Consider the following 10,357-nt stretch of genomic DNA (forward strand, 5'->3'; position numbering starts at 1 on the left):
TAAAATTATTATTGAAAAATTAAAAATAATATAAATATTTAACTTTTTACGATGATAATTTAAATATAATCAATATAAATTAAGACAAAATTTATTTAAAAAAGACTTGAATGGTTTGATATTACTCCCAAAAATGGTTTCAGCTTTACTCTTATTAGAAAATAATTTAAATATTTAAAGAGAAAAATTATGTAAATTAAGTTATTAAACAAAAATTACATAATAAAAGATGTATAGAAAACAAATATGCTCGATCAAAATGAAAAGAAACACACAAATTGATAACTAAATTAATAAATTAATCTGTATGATTTTAATAATATCTTTCTCATTTATCTATTAAAGAAAGAAATATTTTAAATATATTATATATAAAATTCATTTTCAATAAAAAAATGAGTGCATGAATAAATGAGTAAAATTTAAATTTTAGGGACTTGAAGCACATATTTATATTTTTTAAAGCTATGACTAAATTAATTATAACAAAGATGATTAAATTAATATAATAATTTTTTAAAATTTTAGTCAATAAAAACACCTGACATAATTAGTGGGGCAAATGGTAAATTTTTAGATGTGTCACATAAGAATTATTTGTTTTTATTGTAACCTCATATTAGATATGATAGAAAAGCTATTCCAAAAGATATGTAATTTTATAACCATGCTTGGCTCTCATCAATCACGACTCATAACGTCTCAACCCAAGAATCAGAAAATTAATTTTAGTAGGCTAATTCTCTTTCAACACTCCCACACAATTTAAATATAATCTTACTATCCCAAAATGCTTATTTAAAAGAAAAATGGATAACACATTCAACCTGCCAAATGTATATCAAAACTCCTACAGATTATTCAAGTACAACCCAGTTAAACAACCTAGAAGTCAATTTCAGGCATTTCCATTGTCATCCATGGATGATGCATTGAAATGTTAAGTGCAGTTTTATATGAACATATTATACAGCAAAAACAGCATTGTGGTATATGGAAATTAGATGCATCTCAACCTTGGTATAAAAGTGCAGTGTCAGGAGCAAAGAGAATGAACTCACAATTCTCTGCGCATCTTCACATTAAGTTTCATTTCCTTGTAGGATTGAACCTTCTCAGCTGCTCGGCGCAAAGGCCTTCCTGTAGATGCTCGTCTAGATTCTTGAGCTTCATTTCTGGGGGCCATACATCCTTCCTCATGCTCTATTCTGACCGATGAATCAGAAGAAATTGGCCCAATCTGATGCACCTTATCATTACAAGGAGAGGAAATAAGAGAATTTTTGTCAGCTACCTTGAAAACATCTTTAGTCGTTTCTGGTTCTTCAGCTTTAAACCTTGCAGATTGCCTTCTTAAACAAACCCTGCTGGGAAAAACATACAAGAGATCATAAAAACCTAAAGATCACAATGCTATGAAAAGCAGAAAGCAACAGAAATTTTAATGAAACCTTTTGTTGTCGACCCCCTCCTTGGCTTCGACTGGTTTAATAATAGAAGGGACTGAAGCAGCATGTAAACAATAAGCAAAGATTGTGCAATGAACAACATTAACTACTTTCAAATAATGTTCCAGACAAGTAGCTTACGTAGAGTCTTTGATTGCCTCCTCCTGTTCGTAGTAAAAGGTTTATAGTCTCCATCTTCTTTGTTAAGGGATTCACCTGCCTCGCCATGCTTGTTTGTTCCTTCCTTCAAACCCTGGACAGTTTGTAAATAACATGGGATGTTGATAAGAAAAATCAAGCGGGATTCTGGAAATGATTTTGTTGATATGAAATGTCAATCCAGATTTGTAAATACCTCATTTCCAGATGTAGGGCAAGCAACAATGTTAGCTTTCTTCTGATGACAGAAACAAGGAATTTGGATAATCAGCAAAATCTAATCATAACCCTGACTGTCATACACTCATTACGGCCATAAATCAGCCAAACCAAGCTGAAACAGTAACACGCTAGCGTTCAACTTGAAACTCGGCTATAATTCAATCAACTTTAGACTCAATTATTTGTACCTAGGCTCAAGCTAACTTCAAACTGATTTTTTTCCTACTTATTATAAAAATAAAATAATTCAATTGGACTTGCAAAACTACTCAATTGAAGCATTAGGATACTTTCTTTTTTAGCCAAACATGAGTAGTTTACGAGTACATGTGTCTCATTTTACAACCTACACTCAAAGTAGACTACTAAAAAAAAAATACCTCTGATTTTATTGCTTTAAGCATAGCATTTTTACATCCCAGCTCATGTTTAAGGGCTTTTAACTGAAAAAGGAAAAAAAAAGAAATCATTGGTCAACTCCTAAAAATATACAACATAACAAAAAGGACTGAGAAAGATCAAGTTCAAGAAACTTTGAGGTCTAGAAAATATACCCTATCTTTCCCTGAATTAAGCTCCTGCAAAACCAAAGTAAGACATCAAATTCATTAGAGAGTCATAATATATAAAAAAAAGCCTCCTTGATTTACTAAACCGAGAACAGACAATTAGAAGAAATACTAACATACCAATAACAGCTGGTTGTTTGCTTGCGCAAGTTGCAAGTTTTGCTGCTGAAACTTCTCCAAATTGATTCTCAGTTTCTGTAACTCGATTCCACTCAATTCAATGACTTTACTGTTGGCCAAAATTTAGAAAATCCAATAAGGAAAAAAAGTCATGCCAGACATAAATATCATCAAGCAATGGTTAGAGAGGAAATGGAAGAAACCAAATAAAACTGATCAAAGAGGATACTTTCGTTCTGCAAGAACTTTCATCAGCATCATATTTTCCTGGAAGAAATATTCAGATAAAAGCTCTCAGGAAGCTAAAGGAACAAATAAAGAATCCAAGTGAGAAAACCCATGGAAAGAAAAGTGAGTTACTTGCAGTTTGAAAGTATACCTGTTGGAGCTTGTTGATGTAATCTTTACTCCAGAGTGAATCAGGTTGCAGCAGCAGCTTTGCATCTTGAGTCAACACTTTATGCTGATGCTGCAAGTTGGTTATGTCACTGAGCCCCTTCCTTGGTGCATTACTGATAAAGGATCCGTTTTCCATAGACTTCCCTTTCAGTTCATTACCTAAAATTCAAACATAATAGACAATTAAAAAACCCAATCTTGTGTTACTCAAACTTTTCATTTTTATTGAGGTATCCATTTCCAAACATAGATGTTGATAACCTTCCAGGTGTCCTCCAAAAAACTTAGAAAAATCGAACTTTATCATGTCACTAATACCCATATCCAACATTCACACACAGACTGTAAGTAAGACCAAATGCTTCATTTGCAAATGAAAAACAAAAAAATCCTAATATCTAAACCAACTCAGAGAATATCAAACTAAACAGGTGTACTACTAGCAAGTTAAATTTCACCTTTCCAGCATTTCTCAAACATCTAAATAAACTAATTAAGATATTCAAATCTCACAACCAATTTTCCTAGACCTAATGCTAAAATGAAATTCACAGAAAACAAAATTCTTAACCTCTAAACCAACTCAAAGAAATCAAAGTTAACAGCTGCATTAATAGTAAATTGCATTTCACTTTTCCATCATTTCTCAAGCAGCCAAATAAACTGATTAAAGAGATCCTAATCTCACTACCAATTTATAAAACCAAAAGGTAAAATGTAATTTTCTTTTTAATCAGTAATCAGTTTTATTATATGCAGATAAATTACATTCTAGAATTAGGGTTCCTTCCTCGATCTTATTCACGAAAACATACGATTCCCCATCCAAATCTTCCAATATTTAAATTAGAAAACTTGAAAGAAAGAATCGATGAAATCAGCAATCGGGGGAGAAAGCAATAATGCTTGAAAAAAAAGGTTCAATAAATTTATTTTTACTTTTAAAAATAATCCAACAAAATTGAGGGGAAAATTCAAGAAATCGAATTACCTGAAACGACGCTGGTTTCTGCGTCGAGAAAACGTAAACAAATTCCGTACTTCCTCTTTCGATTATGGGAGGGAAAGTTGGAAATCAAATATAAAGGATAAAATTGTAAATTAAAATTTGAATTGGACATTTGTAAAAGGAAACCTGTTTTTTTGGTAAAGTACAGAAATGGTCGCTTAAGTATTGCTCGTGTTTTATTCTGGTCACTAAACTTCTAATTTTTTTTAATTTAGTCACTAAACTATTCGAAATTAAATTTTTAATCGAGTTTGTAATTTGACGGAAGTGTTGACATGACTTTTTGTCTAATAACAAATTTAGCCCTCTAACGTTTATACATTCTATCAATTTAATCTTAAATAGAAAAAATTCAACTAATTTAGCCCTCAATGTTTACAAAATTTAAATTTTAGTTCAAATTCTAAAAAGTTCAATAAATTTGGCCCTAAAAATTTACAAAATGACCAATTTTAATTTTTATAATTTTTGTAAAGTTAAAAAACTCCAATACCAAATCTCTATTTCTCCAACCTTCATCAGTAATAACATGTCGCTTCTCTAAAAACTTAACAACCAATACCCTAATCCCTGATCTATTCTTTGCTTCTTCTTTAGGCTTTTCTCCTCTATCCCAACTCATTCGACCTGACAAGCCCACATTAACTGACTACCACAGACAAGTTCACAAAGTCGACCGAAATGGATATATGACGACAATAGGCTGCCTCCTCAATAAGCATGTGAAAGATGGCTGCTTCAACACCATCAAAACCTTTAGCTTCATCACTAATACAAAATCCTTTCTCTTGATCTTCGACCCTTTGATCCAAACCTTATATTGTTTAGACAAAAGACTCATGCGCAAACACAAGTTCGATTTGCTCATCGCACGTCTTTGCAAGGTCAAAAGGATCGAGGAGTCGTTGCATGTAGTTCAAACTATGATGGGAAACAGTAGGTTGAACCCTGCCACCTTTCATTTAATTATGAACATGTTAACGAAGAAGAGGATGAAGGAGGCGAGGTTGGTGGCGGATTTGATGAGAGTTATTGGACGTGACAACATGTAAAATTTTTTAATTGATGACATACTATTAGGAGTGTAAGTTGATATAGGTGAGCACAATGGAGAAATAGAGGTTACAAAAATTTTAAAAATAAAAAACTGTCATTTTGTAAAAGATGAGGACTAAATTTGTTGATTTTTTTTATATTTAAGATTAAATTAATAGAATATGTAAACATTAGAAGCTAAATTTAGCATTAGACCTGTCAAAACCATTTTTTTTTTTAAAATGGGAATCGACCTTGTTTAAAAATGAAAATTAAAACGGGAGTCGCCACCGATCTTCATTAGGTGTGATCGGATCACCTTTGTTTTAATAAAACATTTTAGTTTATTAGAACGGGGTTTTTTTTGTCTACGAATCTCGAGAGAATGGGTTCGGGAGTCGGTTACGTGCGAGGAAGGATTAGCACCCTCGTCACGCCCAAAGATTGGTACCGAATTGATTAGTTAATGTCTTAATGTTGAAAATTGAAAATCAGGAATAGATTTAAAATACAATCCATTTTTATTAGCATCGATTTTAAAATGTTTGGATTAGCTCAAAGCAATTGTTAAACATTTCCTTGTTTCGAGATATCGGAGTATCACATCCCGTAAGTTAGGACACAATACCATGAACTTCCCGAGCGCAAGGTTGTCTTTAATTTTAATTGGAATTCTGTGTATTTTAAAACTCAAAAGGGTATTTGGCTATTTAGAATCAATCGAGAAAACCGAAACCCCGTAAGTTAGGGCACAATTCCTCGACGCTCCAAAATGCAAAACATTGCCTTATTTTGAAATTTTTGTTTTTGAATAGTAGCGAATACGATATTTAAACAACGTACATTATTCGTTTAGGTTAAAACGATTTATAAGATAAATGTAGCGAGGCTTAATTCATGAGGCGATGATATGAAATAAGAGTATAGTGCGACATGGAACGATGATACATGAATAAAGATATTACACAAGCGAATGACAATAATATGAAAATACAAATAAACGAATCATAGTACATACAATGGCAATAATCTCACGATACGCATCATTTAAATACTAACATTAATAATCAAAGACCAATGAATTAAATAATATATAACGATTTAAAAGGTTATAAAGCAAATTAAAATAAATAAAGTGTAAAATAAATTTTAAAATGATAACAAATGAATTTAAAATAAATAATGTGAAAAGAAATTTAATATCAACAATGTTCAAAACAATTTAAAAATAGAGTACATGTAAAAGAAATTTTAAAATAGTTAATATACAAGACATCAAAGAAATGACTAATATATATAAAAAAAATAGATATAACAATTTGAAATTGATAATATATAAAAAAATTTAAATTAAATAATAAAACGATTTAAAATGAATAATACATGAAGCGAGTTTAAAATAAATAATGTAAAAGAATTTTAAAATCTATATTATACAAAGCAATTTTTTTAAAAAAGGATTCACATGAGTAATTTTAAAATAGATAATATATATATACATACGAAAGTATGAAACAATGTATATAAAAAATTAAAGTAAATTATAATAACAAAACATTTTAAATAAATAAATAGGTTTCAAATAAGGTATGAAAACAATTTTAAAATAAACAATATATATAGGTCAATTTAAAATATATATATATATACATAGAGATAAAAACTTGAAATAAGAGGGAGCTTAAAGAAAATAATAATAATAATAATAGAAATATACAAAATCGTCATTTTTTAAATAATATGTATAAAACAATTGAAATAAACTATATAAATGATATGTGAAAAGTATCAAAATTTATAATATAACAAAATAGCTTAGTACACTCAATGTATATAAAAAAACAATTTAAAATAGATAATAATACAATTTTAAATAATCAATATTAAAACAAGTTAAAATAAAGCATGTACATAAATAATCTAATAACAAACCGCATGCAGAATATTTGAAACAGCACATAATAAGACATTTTAAAACAGATAAATAACAAAAGAAATAAAGGGATTCAGGACGTGATTGAAAATGGACCAAAATTCAGGGTAGCGATTGCAAATAAAAAAAGAAGGCCACTGGGGACTAAATCAAAACACGCTTAGATTCGAGAGGACCAAATGAGGGAATGTTCCAAGTCTAATGCGCTGCGTTTCACTTGTCCAGGCCAGGGATCAAATCAGAAATGAAAGAAAATAATAGGCCGAGATTTTAAAAAAGAAAAATGCAAAGCGGGACTAAATCAAATGGCGTAGGAAAGAAGGAGGGATCATAACCGCAAATAGCCCATTTCGGCCTCAAAAACACGCGGGTCTCTCTTCCAATCGGGTCGGGTCGTGGGTTCCCCCCTAAAAGGCGTCGTTTTAAGGCCTGGGGGGTTAATGAAACTATGCCGTTTCATAATTATTATTTAAACCAAAAAACCTTTTTTTTTTTTTCATTTTTCAGACTTCATTTTAAAAAAACAGAGAGCTTCTTGCTTTCTCTCCCTCCCATTTTCCTCTTAGCCTCCCCCATGGCCGACCATGGGCTCATTGGGGGCGTCTCCACGCCCACGCCACGAACGGCGGTCGGTGTTGAGTGAAACGGGCCCTTTTGGTCCTCTTCCGAACGGGTTCGAAGGCGGAGCCTTCATAGCCCATCGCGACGGAAGAGAAAAGGGAAAACCCCCTTTTTGGTCCGTTGTTCCCTTCCACAGCCATTGGCTGAACCCCCAGGGGTTCAACGACCTCCAAATCAGCGAGGGAACGCTGGAGCACCCCCAAACAGTGAATCGGAGGTACGTCTTTACAATTGTTATCTTTTTATTATTATTTCATATGTAAAAAGAAATGAAAAGAAAAAAAAAACAAAACAAAGTAAAATACAAAGATTAGAAACTGAAACGCAAGCAATAAAATCACCTTCGAAAAATTTCTATTTCTTTTTGATTAATCTTGTTTTGTAAGTGTCTGTAACCGATTACAAAGAGAAGATCTTGGCTTTTAAAGCCAATCTACCAACTGTTGGTTTTATGATTTTTGTTCTTTTGCTCTTTATTTCTCTGTCAATCGTGTGCATTTTTGCTGTTGTATCTTGATTCTGTTGCAGGTGTCATACGACGCGTGGAAAAGGCGATGGTCAGGGCGTGGTGGCCGAGGGGAGGCCAAAAGTTCGGCAGCAGCATGCCTGGAGGGCTAGGGCTGCTGCTGTTTTCTCTTCTTTGAAAAGGGCTAGGGTTTAGTTTGTTTGGGCTAATTTGGGCTAAAATTTGGGTAGTGGGCTTGGTTTTAATTTTGGATCTGAAATGGGTTTTAAAATGTTGGGCCACACATATTGTAAATGGACTAAAAAAATGGACTTTTTAATTATTTGGTGGGTTTATTTTGGTTTTATTGGTTTGGGCCAAAATTGGCTATTACAAGACCAATAAAAAAAACTCCACAATAGCACTTTCGTCAAATTTCAAATGGTTGTTAATGTTTTGTAAAAAACTAAAAAAATTGTTTTCGAATAGTTTAGTGACTAAATCGGAAATTTAAAAAGCTAGTGTTTGTTTTTTTATTTTTGGTTTAAAAAATGACTAAAAAACATGTGTTCACAAAGCTTGTTTCGGATCCAAATATGAGCTTCTCTATTCCTTTTCATTGTATAAGAACATCTTTGGGTTCTTTTACACATTTTGATATTTTCTTTTTCTACCTAAAACTGACCAATCTTCTTCAATGAAACAATAATTCACCAGTTTATCATAAATAATGAAATACAATAAATGGAAGTTATTTATTTATTTATTTAAATGAAGTGGAAAATCAAAATTTTAGAAATAATTTCAGGTTAGATTTTTTTACAATTTTAACGGGAGTAATTAAAATAATCAAACTATGTAATATAGGTGTTTAAATTGAAAAAAAAAATCAGGTGTCTAAAATGAAAACTTTTGAAAGTTAAGTGATTATCTATGTAGTTTACCCTAAAAATTAAGGTAAACAACACTAGTAGTCACTCAATTACTAGTATTTTTTTTGTCACCCTATTATGAAAACTTACAAAATAGTCACTCAATTGTTCAATTGTTTTTTCTGGTCACCAATTGGCTTGTAGCGACGTAAAAAATTTAGCTTGGTCGCTAATTGTGGCGATTTAGTGAAAACTTGAAAACTGAAGTTTGATTTTGAAATAAAAAGGGAGTAGCCACCGATCCTTTTTCCTAGGTGTGATCGGACACCTATTAGATTTCTTTTTTTTTTTTAAAAAAAAAAAGAAGGCCGAGTTTAGGTCTACGTCAAAAGCCAGAGAAAAATTAGAGTTCAGGAGTCGGTTATGCGCGAGGAAGGTATTAGCACCCTCGCGACGCCCAAAATTGGTATCTTGTAAAACACGCGTTGTCTTGATTCTCAAAAATACAAGTTCAACTTAATATTTAATAGCGATCCGATTGAAATACTAGAATTTGAATTTTTTGGTTTTTTAAAACGGTGTCCCGCTTTTAACACAAGCCGGCGAATTTCACCCAACATAGCGATGAAATCGATGACTTGATGTTAAATCGGTACATTGCCTTATATATGGAAATTAATTAGGAGACGAGAATAAGATTTTCGAAATAATGCAAAGCAAATTGATAAAAATAAATAAATGACAGAGCTAGAAATATGTTGAAGCAAATATAAGTGTGACAAATATATTAAAAACGATAAAGATATATGCGATATTAAACGTAATACTAGATTTAGACATGAAATGGAAACAATGAATGTATATACATAATAATGATATTTAGAATATGTACGTGAAATATATATATATATATAAAAATAGTAATAGCATTAGAAATATACTATATAATATTCGAGATATATACGTGATATATATAAAATATAACATTTAAAAGGTATATATATAGACGTAATATATAAAAATGCATACACAATAAAATATTTACATAATATATATATACATCATAATGTTGAAAACATCTATTAATAATAAACATATACCTAGATGTATTAAAGATATATACATAAATAATAAAACATATGCTAACATTCATAGTAGTAAGGATAAAATACATGCATAATATGTAGATATATATATATATAAAATAAATATTAAGAACCGTATGTAAATGACATTTATGAAAAAATATATACATAATATTAAAATAATAAATGATAACAATGACAATAATAGGTATAATAATAATAATAAAATGATATATGAAAATAATACTAGATAAGAAATATGTGTACAAGAATAATAAAATATATGTACTAATATTAATAATAAACATAGCAGAATAAAATAAATGTAATAGTAATATATACATAAGATGATATGGAAATATGTACATGGAATAGTATATAAAGAATATGACTAATAATATTGAAAATATATACATAATATATATAACACATAGATGATA

The 10,357-nt window shown here is 30.6% G+C and overlaps 1 protein-coding gene across 1 annotated transcript; it reads right to left on the minus strand.

Annotated features, from left to right (window-relative positions):
- Positions 1-764: 764 nt before the first annotated feature.
- Positions 765-4,001, minus strand: LOC108452056 (SHUGOSHIN 2-like). Its single transcript, XM_053028820.1, has 10 exons — positions 3,909-4,001; positions 2,898-3,076; positions 2,748-2,785; positions 2,519-2,627; positions 2,384-2,407; positions 2,210-2,272; positions 1,804-1,845; positions 1,590-1,701; positions 1,452-1,503; positions 765-1,364 (listed from the first exon to the last, which is right to left on the minus strand). The coding sequence occupies exons 2-10, from the start codon at positions 3,051-3,053 to the stop codon at positions 1,058-1,060; spliced, it is 903 nt and encodes a 300-aa protein (XP_052884780.1). The 5' UTR covers positions 3,054-3,076; positions 3,909-4,001; the 3' UTR covers positions 765-1,057.
- Positions 4,002-10,357: the final 6,356 nt, after the last annotated feature.

This window comes from Gossypium arboreum, chromosome 5, assembly GCF_025698485.1.
Source record: "Gossypium arboreum isolate Shixiya-1 chromosome 5, ASM2569848v2, whole genome shotgun sequence".
Lineage (NCBI taxonomy): Eukaryota > Viridiplantae > Streptophyta > Magnoliopsida > Malvales > Malvaceae > Gossypium > Gossypium arboreum.